General features: G+C 38.4%; 1 protein-coding gene and 1 long non-coding RNA gene across 3 annotated transcripts in view; one reads left to right on the forward strand and one right to left on the reverse strand.

Moving 5' to 3' along the window:
* Positions 1 to 19,152, reverse strand: part of LOC121908043 — a 41,775-nt gene that overhangs the window by 4,867 nt on the left and 17,756 nt on the right. The window contains exons 5-7 of one of the 2 annotated variants that reach the window (XR_006099166.1): positions 15,933 to 16,015; positions 15,609 to 15,656; positions 5,923 to 6,065 (exon numbers count right to left, since the gene is read on the reverse strand). This is a non-coding gene — a long non-coding RNA (uncharacterized LOC121908043). Of the gene's footprint in view, positions 1 to 5,922; positions 6,066 to 15,608; positions 15,783 to 15,932; positions 16,016 to 19,152 lie in introns of both variants that reach the window. The other variant, XR_006099165.1, reaches the window with a different exon arrangement.
* On the forward strand, positions 948 to 13,569 carry LOC121908040 (myosin-7-like). Its single transcript, XM_042427721.1, has 37 exons — positions 948 to 1,148; positions 1,245 to 1,388; positions 1,481 to 1,637; positions 1,729 to 1,756; positions 1,842 to 1,950; positions 2,128 to 2,220; positions 2,326 to 2,389; positions 2,887 to 2,985; positions 3,086 to 3,189; positions 3,293 to 3,431; positions 4,034 to 4,152; positions 4,242 to 4,391; positions 4,487 to 4,657; positions 4,755 to 5,064; positions 5,619 to 5,698; positions 5,881 to 6,086; positions 7,019 to 7,142; positions 7,417 to 7,553; positions 7,981 to 8,236; positions 8,334 to 8,576; positions 8,662 to 8,838; positions 8,925 to 9,070; positions 9,156 to 9,246; positions 9,356 to 9,745; positions 9,868 to 9,994; positions 10,070 to 10,188; positions 10,270 to 10,466; positions 10,543 to 10,726; positions 10,802 to 10,967; positions 11,053 to 11,177; positions 11,287 to 11,595; positions 11,694 to 11,897; positions 11,988 to 12,284; positions 12,444 to 12,548; positions 12,640 to 12,735; positions 13,083 to 13,217; positions 13,495 to 13,569. The coding sequence occupies exons 1-37, from the start codon at positions 948 to 950 to the stop codon at positions 13,513 to 13,515; spliced, it is 5,823 nt and encodes a 1,940-aa protein (XP_042283655.1). The 3' UTR covers positions 13,516 to 13,569.

The raw sequence follows: 19,152 nt of genomic DNA on the forward strand, positions 1-19,152 counted from the left end.
TGTTTGTCACAAGGTGTGGGCAACAAATAGCATCGGTACATCCTGCCCAATTAGGAGAATGCTTTTTTAATGTGCAACCTTTCTCCAAAAAATTCATCCCATATTTGGTGGATAAACAACCTTTATTAATCGAAGGAGGGCTGCTGTCAGCTGCGGGGCTCATCACTTCACTTGATTGAAGGTTGAAAATCAAAGGTAAGCAAAGCATCTATATCAGTGGTATGGGATAGAAATGTGACACATTTATCAAACTGATGTAATGACATATGTTGGCTTAGTTACGAAATATTGTGGTGTTAAGTTTCAGTGATATACTTAATCTGTGTATGATGTTCTTTGCTGGTGGGAACAGATGGTGATATTATGGTAGTAGTAATGGAATAATTTTTTGCTTTGTTATCTAGTTTGAATACAGTCACAAGATTCTGATTGACTTTGGTCTCCTTTGGAATCCAACCAACCTTAGGTAAAGGCCACTTGTGATACTTTCTGAAAAGTCAAAGGACAACACTTCAACCAAAAATTCAGTCAGAACCAAAATGTTGTTTGTGTTTATGTACAGCTGTTGAAATTTAATCGTCGATACATGATTAACAGATCGAGGTCATTTGCATTCTAAAGAAACAGTGTGCATAGATAGTACTTTAAAAATTTGTACTAAACTGTGGCTCAGTACGTTATTTAATTTGAGCATTTCTTTCATCTGTACCTCAGCAATTACCAAAACTACAATATTTAGATAAATAACGCATCACTGTAGATATTTTTTTAAAGTTAGACAAGGCCTTTATGTCAACAAATTCTGACCACCCCTATATGAAAATCCTAATAAATACTATCTACCTTATTTTGACGACTAATGTAATGAATGAAAAGTTGTGACACAAGTCCTGTTGCAAATAATTTATAATTATTCTGAATTTGTAAATCTGTTAACAGGTTGAAAAATGGGTGATGCTGCCATGAAAGAGTTTGGGCCTGCTGCCCCTTTTCTGAGAAAGTCAGACAAGGAGCGTCTGGAGGCCCAAACTCGTCCATTTGATATGAAGAAGGAGTGCTTTGTTCCTGACCCTGAGGTTGAGTATGTCAAAGCAACCATCAGTAGTCGTGATGGTGACAAAGTCACTGCAGAGACTGAATTTGGAAAGGTAAAATAATTATTTAGATTCAGCAGAAGAGCAGTGATCTACACATTTCAAGAGAGGTGTTTGGTTAGCTTTAAAATGTATTATTTTCTTTTGTAGACTGTGACAGTGAAGGAGTGTGATGTACACCCTCAGAACCCGCCAAAGTTTGATAAAATTGAAGACATGGCGATGTTCACCTTCCTCCATGAGCCAGCTGTGCTGTTTAACCTCAAAGAGCGTTATGCAGCATGGATGATCTACGTAAGACAATTTACTAATGTGTAACTTTGCTTCGTTGATAGACATCTCAGCATCTGAAACCATTATCCTCTATCCCTCTCTTAATATGGCAGACCTATTCTGGGCTGTTCTGTGTGACTGTCAACCCCTACAAGTGGCTGCCAGTCTACAACCAAGAGGTGGTTGTTGCCTACAGAGGAAAGAAGAGGAGTGAAGCTCCTCCTCATATCTTCTCCATCTCTGACAATGCCTACCAGTACATGTTGTCAGGTACATAATCTATTTTAGCCTTCATTTTTTTAATATTCAATTGTGAAGTCATGTCATCTGTTACTGATATTTTGATCATTTCTCTCAACAGACAGAGAAAACCAGTCAATCCTTATCACGTAAGTTACATAGCCAATAAAAATCTCTTCAATATATAAGGCTTAAAAGTCTTGAACTAAGACTTTTTATATCTCCTCTACTCAGCGGAGAATCTGGTGCTGGAAAGACTGTCAACACCAAGCGTGTCATTCAGTACTTTGCCAGCATTGCTGCTCCAACGACTGGGAAGAAAGATGCAGCTGCTGAAAAGAAGGTTTATATTACATATGTATTTCTGAATATTATACAACCAAAATATCAGAATCAGAAAAACTTTATTGATCCCTGGGGGAAATTTGGGTCAGATCAATGGTGAGTCACAGACATTTTCTTTTAAAGCTTTCCCAGAATTGACACTAAACCTGAAGTTGTGTCTTTGTTTAAAAAACAGGGCACCCTGGAGGATCAAATCATTCAGGCTAACCCCGCTCTGGAGGCCTTTGGTAATGCAAAGACCATCAGGAATGACAACTCCTCCAGATTTGTGAGTATCTGTGTGACTGCAGTGAGGCTACTTGATTATCATTAATTGACTAGGACTTCATTTTTTCATATTAGAAATATAAATGAACATTACTTTTCCTCTCAGGGTAAATTCATCAGAATTCATTTTGACAACCGAGGAAAGCTGGCCTCTGCTGATATTGAGACTTGTAAGTAAGGCTAAATCCATCCACACACCCAATTTCAAAGCCATTTATCCTTTGTAGGGTTGTGTGGTGCTGGAGCCAATCTCAGCATGAGAGGCAGGGTAAATCGTGGATGAGATGCCAGTCTCCCAGAGGGCTAACACACATATTGAGCAAACACACAAATTTACCCTCACATTCAAACTAGTAGGAAATTGTGAGTCGCCAGTTTTCCTAACCGACATGTCTTTGGACTGCGGTAGGGAATCTGAGCGACCCAAGAAACCCACACAGATACAGGGAGAACAAACAGACTCAATACAGAGAGGCCTTTGCAAAACACAGGAGATTATTGTTGTAACCACTGAGTCAATGTGCCACCTATGTAAAACAAAATGTTCGACATTAAATTGCAGAAGCGCCAACAATTTTGTTTCGTAATTGTAGCTAAACCTACACCTATACAGCAAATAGTTCCATGCTGGAACATAATAACCTAACATATATTACATCTCTAACAGACCTTCTGGAAAAGTCCCGTGTGACTTATCAGCTCAAAGCTGAGAGGGACTACCACATTTTCTACCAGATCTTGTCTCAGCAAAAGCCTGAACTTCTTGGTAAGTGTGCAATATACAGTACATATGATATATGGTTATTAGAGTATAATGTGTTGTAATACAAAATAAATATTTATCTTTTTGTGAAATATCCTTTTAGAAATGCTGCTTATCACCAACAATCCCTACGACTACGCTTTCATCTCTCAAGGAGAGACAACAGTGTCCTCAATCAATGATTCTGAAGAGCTGATGGCCACTGATGTGAGCTGAATCTTCGATTCACAACAGCAAACAAGTTTTAGCCATACATCAATTTATAACAAAATAAGGAAATACCAGAATTACATTTTTTGATTTCATTCAGGATGCCTTCGATGTGCTGGGCTTCACTCAGGAAGAGAAGAACAGTATTTACAAGTTGACTGGCGCCATCATGCATTATGGTAACATGAAGTTTAAGCAGAAGCAGCGAGAAGAGCAGGCAGAGGCTGATGGCACTGAAGGTGAGAGAGTTATATAATATGTGGAAGTGTATTATTATAATTATTATTTAATAATAATTTGATCAGATAAAAATTTCAACCATCTGTGTTTTTACATATCAGTATACTATATCACATAGTTACAACGGAGCAAGGATTTTTTTCAGTTCTTGCTTTTGGTATTAAGGGTTTTGTTTGACATTTTGCATTTGCTACATTGAGACTAAAGATATAAACAAATACAAATGAATGAGATTGACATCATGAGAGCAGCTGTGTCCGTGCAATTCAGACTCTTGCACACCACGTGACAGCTGAGCCCCTACACCAACTGAATCTGAACCTGTTTTAAAGCTGCACTAAGCAAGATTTTAATGTAAAAAATAATCCCTTGGAGCCATTGCAAGTCATAAACTGGGACTGTATCAAAAAGAGCTTATCCACGTCAATCAAATCCTGTATTATTCACAAAGTTTGCCCAAAATAATTTCAATGGTCACAACAAATTCCAAATTAAAACCTGAGAGCAAAGTAAAGCGTGTCATGTTGCACCCTGACAGAAAAAAGCTGAGAGCAGAGACATTTTTTGTTTATATGACTCATGTATATCTTCACTTCGTCAGATGCTGACAAAGCAGCTTATCTGATGGGCCTGAACTCTGCTGACCTCATCAAAGGTCTCTGTCATCCAAGAGTCAAAGTAGGAAATGAGTGGGTCACCAAGGGACAAAATGTTGCTCAGGTAAGAGTATACAGCATGACTTTTTAGTTCAATTCCAAAATAAAATCCTGAAATACTTACTCAGGTCTTTTAATGCATTTCCTTGTTAGGTCTACTATGCTATTGGTGCACTGTCTAAGTCAGTGTATGAGAAGATGTTTCTGTGGATGGTAGTCCGTATTAACCAATCCCTGGACACCAAGCAGCCTCGCCAGTATTTCATTGGTGTACTGGACATCGCTGGATTTGAGATCTTTGATGTGCGTTTGTAAATAATACCTAATCTTTATGAATTAGTCTTTGGCTTAAGGAGAAATGTTCAAGTCTGGTCATACTGTGGACCATGTCATTACAGTTCAACACCTTTGAGCAGCTGTGCATCAACTTCACCAATGAAAAACTGCAACAATTTTTCAACCACCACATGTTTGTACTGGAGCAGGAAGAGTACAAGAAAGAGGGCATTGAATGGACTTTCATAGATTTTGGTATGGACTTGCAGGCCTGTATTGACCTGATTGAAAAGGTGAGTATCAGGACATCTGTCTTTTAAGTAAGTTACTGCATTGTTTATTCCACTTTTAAACAGTACTTTTGTCTTAATACTGTAATATTTTTTTCAGCCCATGGGTATCATGTCCATCCTTGAAGAGGAGTGCATGTTCCCCAAAGCCAGTGATGCCACCTTTAAAGCTAAACTCTATGACAACCACCTGGGAAAATCCGGAAACTTCGGGAAGCCTAGAATTGTCAAAGGGAAACCAGAGGCTCATTTTGCCCTGGGTCACTACGCTGGAACTGTTGATTATAATATCAACAACTGGCTGGTGAAAAACAAGGATCCTCTGAATGAGACTGTTGTTGCACTGTACCAGAAATCTAATCTTAAGCTGCTCTCACTCCTCTTTGCAAATTATGCTGGAGCTGACTCAGGTTTGTATTTAACAAGGAACAAGCATCGTAGTCCTAGAGTCAAATGATTATAAAGGTTTATCAATATATTATGTGGAAGAGCAAAATTTGTGCCCCCCATTATTTGTTCTATTGTATGCCACCTTTATAATTTAACAAGATTTAATTTGCCTTAAAACAACACATGTGAACCTTATGATGGCACTACAGGAAAAGTCATTAGAACTCATTCTCTGGGGACCACGAATGTCTGTACAAGATATTGTGCCAGTCCATTTAATAGACATTAATATATTTCAGTGGACAAAGCAAAACTTTGACCTAGTGGTGGTGCTAGATGAAAAGTCAGGTGGTCACCAAAGTCAGTGGGATTCATACATAGTTTTTGTGGCTGCAACTTCAGTTGTAGCTCACGCTCTGTGAAGCACATTGTGCTTTCACCTGGAATTAAATGTGCTATATAAATGAACCAACAAGGTGGACCAACATACCAACATTGCCATCCCAAGAGCCATAGCTAAAAAACATACATTCAATATATTTTTTAAAAGTCTAATGATACATATTCTATTCAGCTCAAGAGTCTGGTGGCAAGGGCAAAGGTGGCACCAAGAAGAAAGGTTCATCATTCCAAACTGTATCAGCCTTACATAGGGTAAGATCAATGTCATTTACAGTTTGTGTTAAATTAGCTAATTGAGAGGTTCTTGTCAGATTTAAAACAGTATCTTCAAGTAGTCCGTGACTAAATGGCAGTATGTTGTTTATATTTGTAATGGTACAGTTAATGATGAAGGTAATTGGTAATCAATTCTGTCCTCTGTGGTGATCTCACAGGAGAACCTGAACAAGCTGATGACCAACTTGAGGTCTACTCACCCTCACTTTGTGCGCTGCATCATCCCCAATGAGACCAAGACTCCTGGGGCCATGGAGAACCCTCTGGTGATGCACCAGCTGCGCTGTAATGGTGTGCTGGAAGGCATCCGGATCTGCAGAAAGGGCTTCCCCAACAGAATCCTCTATGGAGATTTCAAACAGAGGTATCTGTCAGATATACAGATGGGTGACGTATTAAAAGAAAAACATCAAATAACATCAAATCTCTTAGTAACACATTGGGCAACCACAAATTGCTGCCAGAGCTTCAAGGTGACTTGCTGTAGATTCTCCAAGTCTATTACTCTGCTGGAGGAATAGACTATTCGACCAGAAAATATTCCCTGATTTAGTGTTTTGATGATGTGTTGGGGAGCACCAAGTGATTTAAAAATCTGTGCTGTCATTACAATGTTAAGTCTATGGGCCGAGCAGGAACTTGCAGACGGGGCCGGTTGGGGAAACACTATTGCGCATATTCAGTGGGCCACACAACGCAGAAGCAGATCCAGAAGCTATAAACTTTTTTTGGCATATGTGCCAGCCGAGCAATTCCTATAGGGCACCATTTTTAGTCCGGTATCCAGCTCTTATAATACTGGATGTATTATAATCAATATAATTATTGTGGTAAATGCACCGTGCGAACCAAGCTACCAGCTAGCGTTAGGGTCAGTGCCATCCTCTTGTACAAATATGGCTCGCTTCTGGCTTCAAAAAAATTAAAGATGGCAATGGTCAAGATGCCAAACTCTAGGCTTCAAAATGTGAATCCACAAACCAATGGATGACGTCACAGTGGCTAAAACCTTAAAAGTACAGTACCTCAGCCTGCCTGTAGGTGTCACTAATTTCCAGCAAACATTGACTGGTGTCAAAACACTCATCAAACCATTCAGTTATGAATTCATGCCCTGTATGCGTTTGTTATATTTCTCTACTTATCCATTCAGATTTTTATTTAATTTTTTCAGCCATTGATACATTCTACCAAGCATTTAGTGATACAGTTATTTAGCTGGCCATATTTTGGTAGTTTTATATCATTATATATTATGAAATAAAGTTTGACTGATCTTTTATCTTCATTGCAAAGATACCGCATTTTGAACCCAAGTTCTATCCCTGAGGGACAGTTCATCGATAACAAGAAAGCTTCAGAGAAGCTTTTGGGCTCCTTGGATATAGACCATAACCAGTACAAACTGGGGCACACCAAGGTAAGTATAAAAATTATTTGGCATAAATACCATTAAGTACAAATATTTTTACCTCTGTGTGATCAGGAACTGTGCAGGGTTTTTAACTTGTTGCTGATGTTGGTATTGTGGTATTCTATGACCACAATTTTTTAACTACAGACATGACAGCTACTCCTGCTTTCATTCACAGTATGAAGTTCTATTTGATAACATGCAGAAATATGGCTGTATGGCACCCACTGTGGGAATCTTGTGCTTGCTGCTTGTGATCTCATGTGTTTGCAAAAATCAGGTGTTCTTCAAAGCTGGGCTCCTCGGTCTGCTAGAAGAGATGCGAGATGACCGTTTAGCTCTCATCATCACCAGGATCCAGGCAAGGTCACGAGGTGTTCTGGCAAGAATTGAATTCCAAAAGATTGTGGAACGCAGGTAAGAACACTCTTAAATTAACTGAACCATACTGAATATCCAATTCCAAAGCAATAGGCATAGGTATCTGAGCAGAAGAATGAAAAAGACAACTCATATGAAGGGAAATTTTACATGATGCCTCTTTTTCATTGATTTTTCACTATATTCTGACAAGCTATGCTACTTGGGAGAACAGAAATTCATGAAGTAGACACAAATTAAGTTAAGTGAATTATTCAAAGCTATGTATTGATCCATCAATCGGATTTAAAGTCGACCTTTCATATTCCCAAACTGAAAACTGAAAAAGTGCACATACTGAGTATAGATTAATTTGCATTAACTAATACAATTCAGAAAATGGATTAATTAACACAGAAGTTACGTCCAGAAAAAAAGTACTTGTATTGCTCTGCAACATTATGATATCTTTATGAATCCACAGGGATGCACTACTTGTGATCCAGTGGAACGTCCGTGCCTTCATGGGGGTCAAAAATTGGCCCTGGATGAAGATGTACTTCAAGATCAAACCTTTGCTGAAATCAGCAGAGACTGAGAAGGAGATGGCCAACATGAAGGAAGAATTCCTGAAGTTGAAAGAAGCTTATGCAAAGTCTGAAGCTCGTAGGAAGGAACTAGAGGAGAAAATGGTCTCTCTTCTCCAAGAGAAGAATGACCTGCAGCTCCAAGTTCAAACTGTATGTTTCAAACTGTACCTTTCAGCATTGCAATAAATATTACTAATATTATAAGACTGCTTATACTGTATGGCATGCTTTATGTTTTTAATAACAGGAACAAGATAATCTGTGTGACGCAGAAGAAAGATGCGAGGGCCTGATCAAGAGCAAGATTCAGCTAGAGGCAAAACTCAAAGAGGTGACAGAAAGACTGGAGGATGAAGAGGAGATGAATGCTGAACTCACTGCTAAGAAGAGGAAGCTGGAGGACGAGTGCTCTGAGCTGAAGAAAGACATAGATGACTTAGAGTTGACTCTGGCTAAAGTGGAAAAAGAGAAGCATGCCACTGAAAACAAGGTACTGCAAAACACTTAAAATTACTCTGTGTGTCCCAAATAACATCCATGTTTAAGTCTTTGATAAAAATGTCTTCTGGCAATAGGTAAAAAACCTGACTGAGGAAATGGCTGCTTTGGAGGAAATAATTGCAAAGTTGACCAAGGAAAAGAAAGCCTTACAGGAGGCTCATCAGCAAACGCTAGATGACCTGCAGAGTGAAGAAGACAAAGTCAACACTCTGACCAAGGCCAAGGCTAAGCTGGAGCAGCAAGTGGATGATGTAAGAATTTACAAAATCAGGTGGATATGCATGTAACAAAAGGTAAATGACATTTGAAAAATAAAGTTATTTATGACCACCCACAGCTTGAAGGGTCCCTAGAGCAAGAGAAGAAAGTGCGTATGGACCTTGAGAGAGCAAAGCGGAAGCTTGAAGGAGACCTGAAGTTATCCCAAGAGAGTATCATGGACCTCGAAAATGACAAGCAGCAACTTGAAGAGAAGCTGAAAAAGTAATATGAAAAGAACACTTTTAAAAACACAATCAGATTTTAACTATTCGTCAGCGGGTACATTTTACGTTTTTTTTATCCACAGGAAAGATTTTGAAATTAGCCAAACCAATGGCAAACTAGAGGATGAACAGTCGATGAATGCACAGCTCCAGAAAAAATTGAAGGAGTTGCAGGTAATAATTTAAATGGGATTAAGTAAATTGAGTAAGCTAGTGCATGAATATAACATTTTAAGACCACAATTTAGAGCAACAATAAAGTTTTACTTTAATTTTGGTCTAGGCCCGCATCGAGGAGCTGGAGGAAGAGCTTGAGGCAGAGCGAGCTGCCAGAGCTAAGGTGGAAAAGCAGAGAGCAGACTTGGCAAGAGAGCTGGAGGAGATCAGCGAGAGGCTGGAGGAGGCTGGTGGAGCAACAGCTGCCCAGATTGAGATGAACAAGAAGAGGGAGGCTGAGTTCCAGAAACTCCGCAGAGACCTTGAAGAGTCCACTCTGCAGCATGAAGCCACTGCTGCTACACTGAGGAAGAAACAAGCTGACACTGTTGCTGACCTGGGGGAGCAGATTGACAACCTGCAGAGAGTCAAGCAGAAACTGGAGAAGGAGAAGAGTGAGCTCAGACTGGAACTGGATGATGTGGTCTCCAATATGGAACAGCTTGTGAAGTCTAAGGTAAAGTACTTTTATGTATTATATGTTGGTCTACTGATTTTGTTATTAAAACTTTCTTTGTAAGACTTTAACAAATGTGACCCCTCTCAAGTTCTTTATGTGCCATTGTTAATGCTTTTCAGAATAATTTGGAGAAAATGACCAGGTCTCTGGAAGACCAAATGAATGAATATAAAACAAAAGCAGATGAGGGACAGCGTACCATTAATGACTTCACCATGCAGAAGGCAAAGCTTCAGACTGAGAATGGTATGCATTTGATCTGAAAAGTGTGTTTGTTTGGTGTGTCATGAAGTACTCATTTTATTCTTTTCTCAAAATTAGGTGAACTTGCAAGGCAGCTTGAGGAAAAGGATTCCCTAGTGTCTCAACTCACCAGAGGAAAACAGTCCTACACTCAACAAATTGAAGACCTTAAAAGACAACTGGAGGAGGAAGTCAAGGTAGCAACCAAATACCAGTGAGAACTTCTTTGGTTCAGATGTTGGTACATAAAGATGCTGGAAGGTATACTCTCATTTCAGGCCAAGAATGCATTAGCACATGCAGTGCAGTCTGCTCGCCATGACTGTGACCTGCTCAGGGAGCAGTATGAGGAGGAGCAGGAGGCCAAGGCTGAACTGCAGCGCAGCATGTCCAAGGCCAACTCTGAGGTGGCTCAGTGGAGAACTAAGTATGAAACTGATGCCATCCAGAGGACCGAGGAACTGGAGGAGGCCAAGTAAGTAAAATATATTTTAATGCGAACAACACTGAAAATTAAAAAGCAATTAATCCTGAATAAAATCCTAATCCAGAAAGAAGCTGGCTCAGCGTCTGCAGGAGGCTGAGGAGGCAGTTGAAGCAGTGAATGCTAAATGTTCTTCTCTGGAGAAGACCAAACACAGACTGCAGAATGAGATTGAAGATCTCATGGTGGATGTGGAGAGGTCTAATGCTGCTGCTGCTGCTCTGGACAAGAAGCAAAGAAACTTTGACAAGGTTTACATTCATTACCTATTATTTTACTGCAGGTATAAGGTAAATCATTTATCTAAAACGTGAACTATTTCGCAGGTCTTGGCAGAATGGAAACAGAAGTATGAGGAGTCTCAAACAGAGCTGGAGAGCTCTCAGAAGGAAGCCAGGTCTCTGAGCACTGAGCTCTTCAAACTGAAGAACTCCTATGAGGAATCTATTGATCATCTGGAGACCATGAAGAGAGAGAACAAGAACTTACAAGGTCAGACAAATTAATTGTTAAAAACCTTCTATGAATTATTTTCTTATGATAATACATTAACAGTTTGTTACATTTTGACCCATAGAGGAAATATCTGACCTCACTGAACAAATTGGTGAGGGTGGAAAGAGTATTCATGAGCTTGAGAAGATTCGAAAGCAGTTGGAACAGGAGAAGTCTGACATTCAAACAGCTCTGGAAGAGGCAGAGGTATGTTTTGCCTTCTGATGAAGGACCTCAAGCACCTTAATGCACTTAATCTGCAACAAGTAAAATCCCATTAAAAATAATCTATGTGAGATTCTTTTTGTCTTTCTAGGCCTCTTTGGAACATGAGGAAGGAAAGATTCTTAGAGCCCAGCTAGAGTTCAATCAGGTGAAGGCTGACATTGAGCGAAAGCTGGCCGAGAAAGATGAAGAGATGGAGCAAGCAAAGAGAAACCAACAGCGAATTGTGGATACTCTTCAGAGCTCTCTTGAGGCAGAGACTCGCAGCAGGAATGAGGCCCTCCGTTTGAAAAAGAAGATGGAGGGAGACCTCAATGAGATGGAGATCCAGCTAAGCCAGGCCAACAGGCAGGCAGCCGAGGCCCAGAAACAACTTAAATCTGTTCATACACATCTTAAGGTATGTATTTTATTTCAAATAAAATAACACCTATGACATACTGTATTAGGTCATCACTTGATTTGACCTGCTTCATACTAAACGCCACACTCTTCCAGGATGCCCAGCTCCAGCTTGATGACTCTCTTCGAGCCACTGATGATTTGAAGGAAAACATTGCAATTGTTGAGAGACGCAACAATCTGCTTCAGGCTGAGGTGGAGGAACTCAGGTCTGGTCTTGAACAAACTGAGAGAGGTCGCAAACTTGCTGAGCAAGAGCTGCTGGATGTTAGTGAGAGGGTGCAGCTACTGCACTCACAGGTAAGATGCAGTCATTGCATTTGGCACAGTTCTTTTCTATTATTTTCAATTTACTGAACAATTCGCTGATAAAATTTTGCATTCACCCAGAACACAAGTTTGCTAAACCAAAAGAAGAAACTGGAGTCTGATACAGCCCAGTTTCAGACAGAAGTAGAAGATGCATTGCAGGAGTGCAGAAATGCTGAAGAGAAGGCCAAGAAGGCCATTACTGATGCTGCCATGATGGCAGAGGAGCTGAAGAAAGAGCAGGACACCAGTGCTCACCTGGAGCGTATGAAGAAGAACATGGAGCAAACCATCAAAGACCTGCAGCACCGTCTGGATGAAGCTGAACAGATTGCCATGAAGGGAGGCAAGAAGCAAGTGCAGAAGCTTGAGTCCAGGGTGAGTATCAATCATATAAGAGAAATCAAATGAAAAATCAAATCAAAAACACTAAATCATCATAATTTCACATATTGAACATATTAGAACTGTAATCAAAAAGTCTACCCCAAAACATTTAATATAACCAGCCCAATCTTTATGACTTGTCTCCAACAGATCAGAGAACTGGAAAGTGAAGTAGAGCTTGAACAAAGAAAGTCCAGCGAAGCTGTCAAAGGAGTACGAAAATATGAGAGACGAATCAAAGAGTTGACCTATCAAGTAAGTTTCAATTCATTGAAGAAACGGTGGAGCACTGAGAGTGTAATTTCTATTCAAAATTGCAATTATTTTGTTCTTTTTTTGTTTTCAGACAGAAGAGGATCGTAAGAATCTTTCCCGTCTGCAAGATCTGGTAGACAAGCTACAGCTGAAAGTCAAATCCTACAAGAGAAACGCAGAGGAGGCTGTAAGCACTCTCAGTATTTTAGGGAAACTATTAAAGGAAAAAAAAGCATAAAAGCTGTCCAAGCCAACAGCACCTGTGTGCATATTTCATACCATGCCCATTTCTTGCTCAATAAAGTAAAAGCCAGGTGACAGAGCTGGTAAATATTGCCAAAAATAACATTTCATCAAGTCTTGGTGAAATGACTTCATAACAGTATTTTTCATCAGGCACTGATAAAGATATTGTGTGTCTACAGGAGGAACAGGCAAACAGCCATTTCCAAGTGTGGAAATCTTTCAATTGAAGTCTTCATGTGGTTTCCCCATTCAGTGAGTAATTGTATTTCTTTAATTTACCTTTAACAGGAGGAACAGGCCAATTCTCATCTGGGCAAGTTCCGTAAGCTTCAACATGAGCTTGATGAAGCTGAAGAAAGAGCCGACATCGCTGAGAGCCAGGTCAACAAGCTACGTGCCAAGAGCCGTGATGCGGGGCCAAAGGTTGGTAAACAGATACTGCACATACATTTCAAAATGGGCAAGTCTAGCATTTAAGAACCCTTATAGCAGCCATGTTGGCAGCTCACCCCAAAAATTCCAGACTGCCTTGAACAACTTGCTGTTGCCACAACTGGAAAACACTATTGTCATCGTTACTGTCAAATATGCTTACTACAGCACATTTAGCTCACCCCTCTGAATGACCATATAATATGAAATTAAAATAACTATTTTTTACCTACTTAATATTTTTCTTTTATTTTCTTTCTTTTTCCAGAAGGGATTTGATGAAGAGTGAAGTTCTCTCAAGAAAGATTGTTTTTGAGACACCTGTTGCCTGTGTAATAGTGTCTCCTTAATGATGTTTTTTGTTCAGTAGAATAAATTGATTGTGCATCTGAAGCAGTTTCTTGACTTTTCATTGACAAAGGCTCACATGGTTCTAAACTTGACTTGATTCTAGAATAAATGAAAGAAATGAATTACTTTTTATAATAAACTGAGGAATAAAATAAATGGTTAAGCTTGTATAAAAACATAGAGAAAATAAACAACAAACAGTCACAAAGAAAAAGTCTAAAAATATAATTTTCCGCATGTATGTTTTACTGTCATCGAAGGAATTTTATTTTAAGAAATGTATTTTCCTTCAGCAACATGAGCTATTTTTTTTACAATATGCAAATTATGGTTATACCACTCATACTCTTATAGGTTGGTGATGATTCAGAGTTAACTGTTCAATGTGTCATCATCTACGTGAGTTTCTAACACCCAATAAATTCAATAATTCTAATTATGTGTGTGTACATGTGTGTGTGCGTGTGTGTGTTAGATATTATGTAAAAAAAAGTCAGTTGTTATATCATTGGACAATAACAAATTGTAGTTGGCTAAAAAATAATAACAAAAACAAATTAAAAAACACAACACAACAAAACTGTAAAACCTATTCAATTGCATGTTGAAAGAAAATGAATACTTATACTGAAAATTCGGCTGAAGGAAAAGTCCTGATAAGAAAGAACCAGAAAAAGGTGGTCTACACGTAAAGTATATTTTAAATTAATCTATTTATTCATTCACATATTTAATTTTACCTTGTTTCAAATAAACCAGGTTTGGTCCTCCATAGTCCTGAAAATTGCAAGAATGTCATTTAATGTTTGTGTCAGAGATTGATAAGCGACTGCAACTGGCTGTTGCTTTTAAATTAAACTGTCTATTTGACAACAACGTGATACATTGTCCATTCAGTTTAGATTTCAGCATTGGCTATTTTCATTACATGATTCTTTTTTTTTGTAAGCTTTCTAAATAATTTGTGGCTGAAAGGTATTTGTTTCTTAACTTAAGAGAAGTTTTATAAAAATCCCCTAGTCTGGTTTTGGCCAAAATCTGACCAGGTGTATAGAATTCACAACTATAGTGAATATATTTTGACTCACTATATCTGTTATCATTAGCCAAGTAAAGTCTGTAGAACTCATTCTTCTGATGTTTAAAAGTCACTCAGTCAGATGATCAGCAGAGGGCACTGGTACATCTTATTTTAGTTTGGTTAATAAGGTAGTTGCTAAAGAACAATGTAACCCTACCTACTGATAACACCTGTCATGCTATTTTAATCCTGATAATTGGACACAACTGAAAAATAATTAGTAAGGTGTTTTTATTTGGAATTCAAGTATTATGTATTAACGTAGTCATTCTTGCAACATAGCAATTCCAAATAAACACAATGAATTTCAAGGTTACTGGAGAAAGTGAATTAAGAAGCCTCACAAGTGACAATGTGATAAGGAGAATTTAACACCTCAATCCTTTACTGAAAAAACTGACTAAGTAGAGTCTGCTTGTTAGCACAACTGAGGAAAATTTCACAATTTCAGTAATAAATTTGGTGACAGGAGTCCATCAACTAAGAAACTGCAAAAATGTCTGAGGAGAATGCGCCACTGCACATTTTGAGTTTGCAGCTGTTTTTGCATATATGGCATGTTTAGGATTATTAGAAGGAGATCTGGGTAGCATGAGAAACATGCCTAGTAGTGGACACACTGATTGACAAGTGAGCTATGAGATGTACAGAAACACCACAGCTAAGTATCTCTTTAAAATAGCTAAAATAGTATTGTAAAAAAAAGCTGTAGTGTGAACTAATGACAAATTCAATTTAGTATTGTTATATTATTCTTACGCAAGGCAGTCCAAACTGAAAAATGACCACATACGCATATCAAATCTCTTTTGGACACAGTAAATTGATCATCCTCCAGTGGTGACCCAACTTTTACTTTTTTACATAAATGTAGCTCATAATATTTCCTTCACTTTTGATGAGACTGCAGACTAAAAAGATCTGAACTAGGATAAGTTGAAACTACTAACCTTCATATCAGTAGTGGAGGTCAGTCTTTCTCTAGCAACGAGCATCCTCTTTTCAAGCCAGAGGAGGGAGGGCCATTTGTAACACAGAGAAGAGGCAGACTTGACAAAGATGTCTGACTGACAGAAAATAATCTGGACTTGGCGTATTAAGAGGTAGAGTCCTCCAAAAGATGCCTGGTGAATCAAAGCAACACCATTTCATCAATCAAAATAAGATATTGATAGTAAGACTACATTATGACAAGATTGTATCTCTAACAGTTATCCACATCAGCAGTGTTTTAAATAGATTCTCATTTATTAATCCAAGAAAGTAAAAAGTACCTTTTTATTCACCCAGTCTTGGTCATTGCTTCATCAGAAGAAAAGCAGGACTCAAGATATGAGTCCACACAGAAGTCCACAGTCTGAATGAGTGGGGAGAAGACAAGGCAAGAGAACAATCAACTCCAGTGAGTCTCTGCCAGAACTCAGAACCCCCTTAGAAGTAACCTTTCACAACAACACAGAACAAATACTAACAATAGCTTTGCTGGCTCCAGTTTCAAACTTAAGTGAGGCAAGGTGCCTCACACCTTCCCTTGTGTGTTCATGTGATCATAAAAGTCAGAGATACAAGGACTGTGGACAGCTGGGAATGAGACCTTTAATGGATGGCTGAGTGCTCCACTAGAGCCTGGAATAGACAGAGGGATAAGCAAAGGAGACGAGAATTCTGGAGTGAAGGCAAGCAAGGACAGGGCCTGGTAGGATGTGATGTGATAGAAAAGAAGACAGCTGAGGTTTGGTAACATTACTGGTGAAAATACTTTGTAAGATTTCAGTATACCTGGGTTTTAATTATCATGTCAAGAAAATCAATTTACATGTTTCAGAAAGGTACTGGTTGCCATCAGTAATGCTAGTTTCAGGTTGACTTGCCTCAGTGTCCTTCATAGTAAGACACACTTGAGTAGTTGCATGCAATTTTTAAAATTTGGTCTGAATACAGATTCAGATTGAATATTCTTGCATATAAATGATATAGTATCCAACATAACGCTACATATACTGTAGTACATACAGTACATTACTTGTTTTCTCGTGGGCTTATCACCTGTCACTGCTGATCAAAGAAAAAATAAAAAGCTGTCCTGACTATCTACGTCACAAGCTGTCCCCAAACTGTCCTCTGTACCATCAAGCCCCCAAAGGCAGCCAGCAGGAATTTCACAAGTTATCTTTGTGCTCAAGGATAAAGAGAAGAAAACAATGGCGTGTCAACAGAAGCAGGCCAAGGGCACTCACAGCAGGTACCTTTTGTACAGGTCTGAAGTACGGGTCACAGTGATATGAATTTGTTTTAGAGCACAATTAAACGTTGCACATCTAGATTTTTCATCTGAATTTATTTTGAACATTCAAAGAGAGGTGAAAATACAATGAAAAAGATTACTTAAACAAAACCAACCATCTGATTTTAAAAAAATACAATTTACAGTGCCACACACACATTTTTTCTTAAATTAATTAATTTAATTACAATTAAAAACATTACCAGGAGTTAATTAGTCTTCCCTTTATCTTCGACAAGTAGAAAACAACAGGTTTTGACAAGTTTTGATAACTTTCGTTCTGTTGTTTGACGAATTTTGTTTTAAACTGATCTGCTCCTTAAAAAGTAAATCAAGGTAAAAATAAGCCTTTTATATGTCATATGAATAATTATACAACCTAAAAGAAGATGAGGACTTTGCACGCACAGCCACTAACTTCATCATAAAAAGTTTGTACTTTTATTATACTTACAGTACTGCTGCATTCTTTCTTCTAATGTTCAGTAAGAGGCCATCATAATAATGATTTCAATTAAGATAATGTTTGAATACAAGACCATATCTGAGAAACTTCAAATACAAGGACACCACAGACACAAGACATTTAGGTAAAAATATACATATGAATAGACCCAACATAAATGTAGAGTCACAGCATAATCACACATTTGGTTACACTAAAACCTGTGTAGTGCACTGATTTGATACATCAAAACTATAGCTAATTCAAATGTACAATGCTAGTTAGTATAAATGACCTCAGGGATCTGTTTGTACTAGTGATTACATTTAGTGTCAGCCTTGTTCAGGACTTTTTTGTTGTTTTGTGTACGATTTGCTGATAATACAGAATGCCAAGGCACAAACCAAAAGTTAGAACACTCCCTACAATAACCTATATTATATCCCTACACACATCCAACTGCCTAGCTTTTGCATGAATTGAATGTACTGTGGATAACACTTGTATTGACATCCTAAAAGGGCATACTATCAGTGACAGTTCCTACAGATTTATGGTTTTCAGCTATTTCACATGTCTCGCTGCCAATTTGTATTGGGTATCAAGTGTAAGTGCTTTTGACTCACGATAAAATGAGATTTTGAAATGAGATCATCTCCAAAGCCTATTTGTTCTCTAAGTAGAGAAAGTTTAGCACAGTTCCAGGCCATTTAAAAGTGTTAAGGTCCACCTCCTTATGTTAAGCCACTAATTCATGTCATGTGAACTTGAGTTGGATGGCCTACAGTCTCTGAATATTTCTATTGATGATAAAGAAAAGGAAACAATGCCAAGTGGACAGGGTTGGAGTCAGTGTATAGACCTAACTGTGAACAGTGGTGAGTGATAATAGAAGGGATCTCACAGCTGTGACCTTGGCCTTGTCTTGTCTCTCTATAGACAACAGCTGCAGCTCTTTATTCTCCCTCTTGAAATGTATTTCACACCCTATCACTTGACAGAATATTATTGAACTTTAGATCTCGAGATGTTTGATGTCACATAAATTGTTGTTACCTGCTAGCCACCCTTATTTAGTTTAAGGGCAGAGGCTAAGTCTAAGATGAAACATGTCTGTTATGAATAAGACATAAATCATTATAAAGTAAAATGAATCGCTCCTCTAAGCAACAGATAGCCATCAATATACGTATTCTGAATCATGTGTAACATCCCAAAAGATGACAAGATGAAAGCCTAATTAGTGATGTTACGCAGCATACAGTATATTAGGTCCCATCACGTGTTGATTCCCCGACATACAGTACATACTGTATAAATGGGAAATAATTACATAAGCACTGATTTGATATTACTCCTTTTATTACAATTGTTTCCATATATGTAGAATAATCAAACAACACAGAAACAATAACTAATTTGATTTTCATCTTAAAATGTACTTAATTTTTATCATCCATCCCGACTGATGACTATTATTCCAGAACAACTTCATATAACTTAGTGGGACAGAGGAGAATTACTTGATAGACTGTAGCCTGTCCTTGCTCCCCCACCTCCTGCCATCCCCTTTCTTTGTCATGTCCAGCTACTCTGTTGTCCACAAAGTGAGAGCAACAAATAGCAGCACTAGGCTCTACCCAATTTGGAGAATGCTTTTTGTGATATGTAACCTGGATGCCATTTCTCTGATATTCATCCCCATATTTGGTTGAGTATCAACCTTTATTAATGGAGAGGAAGCCTGGTGTCAGCTACTGGATCC

This window comes from Thunnus maccoyii, chromosome 12, assembly GCF_910596095.1.
Source record: "Thunnus maccoyii chromosome 12, fThuMac1.1, whole genome shotgun sequence".
Taxonomy (NCBI): domain Eukaryota; kingdom Metazoa; phylum Chordata; class Actinopteri; order Scombriformes; family Scombridae; genus Thunnus; species Thunnus maccoyii.

Excerpts from the sequence above, each read along its gene's own strand:
- LOC121908040 (XM_042427721.1), top strand. The coding sequence starts at position 948 with ATGGGTGATGCTGCCATGAAAGAGTTTGGGCCTGCTGCCCCTTTTCTG. Across the intron at positions 5,065-5,618 it reads TTATGCTGGAGCTGACTCAG|CTCAAGAGTCTGGTGGCAAG; the intron begins GTTTGTATTTAA and ends TATTCTATTCAG. Across the intron at positions 8,577-8,661 it reads AGCATGCCACTGAAAACAAG|GTAAAAAACCTGACTGAGGA; the intron begins GTACTGCAAAAC and ends TTCTGGCAATAG.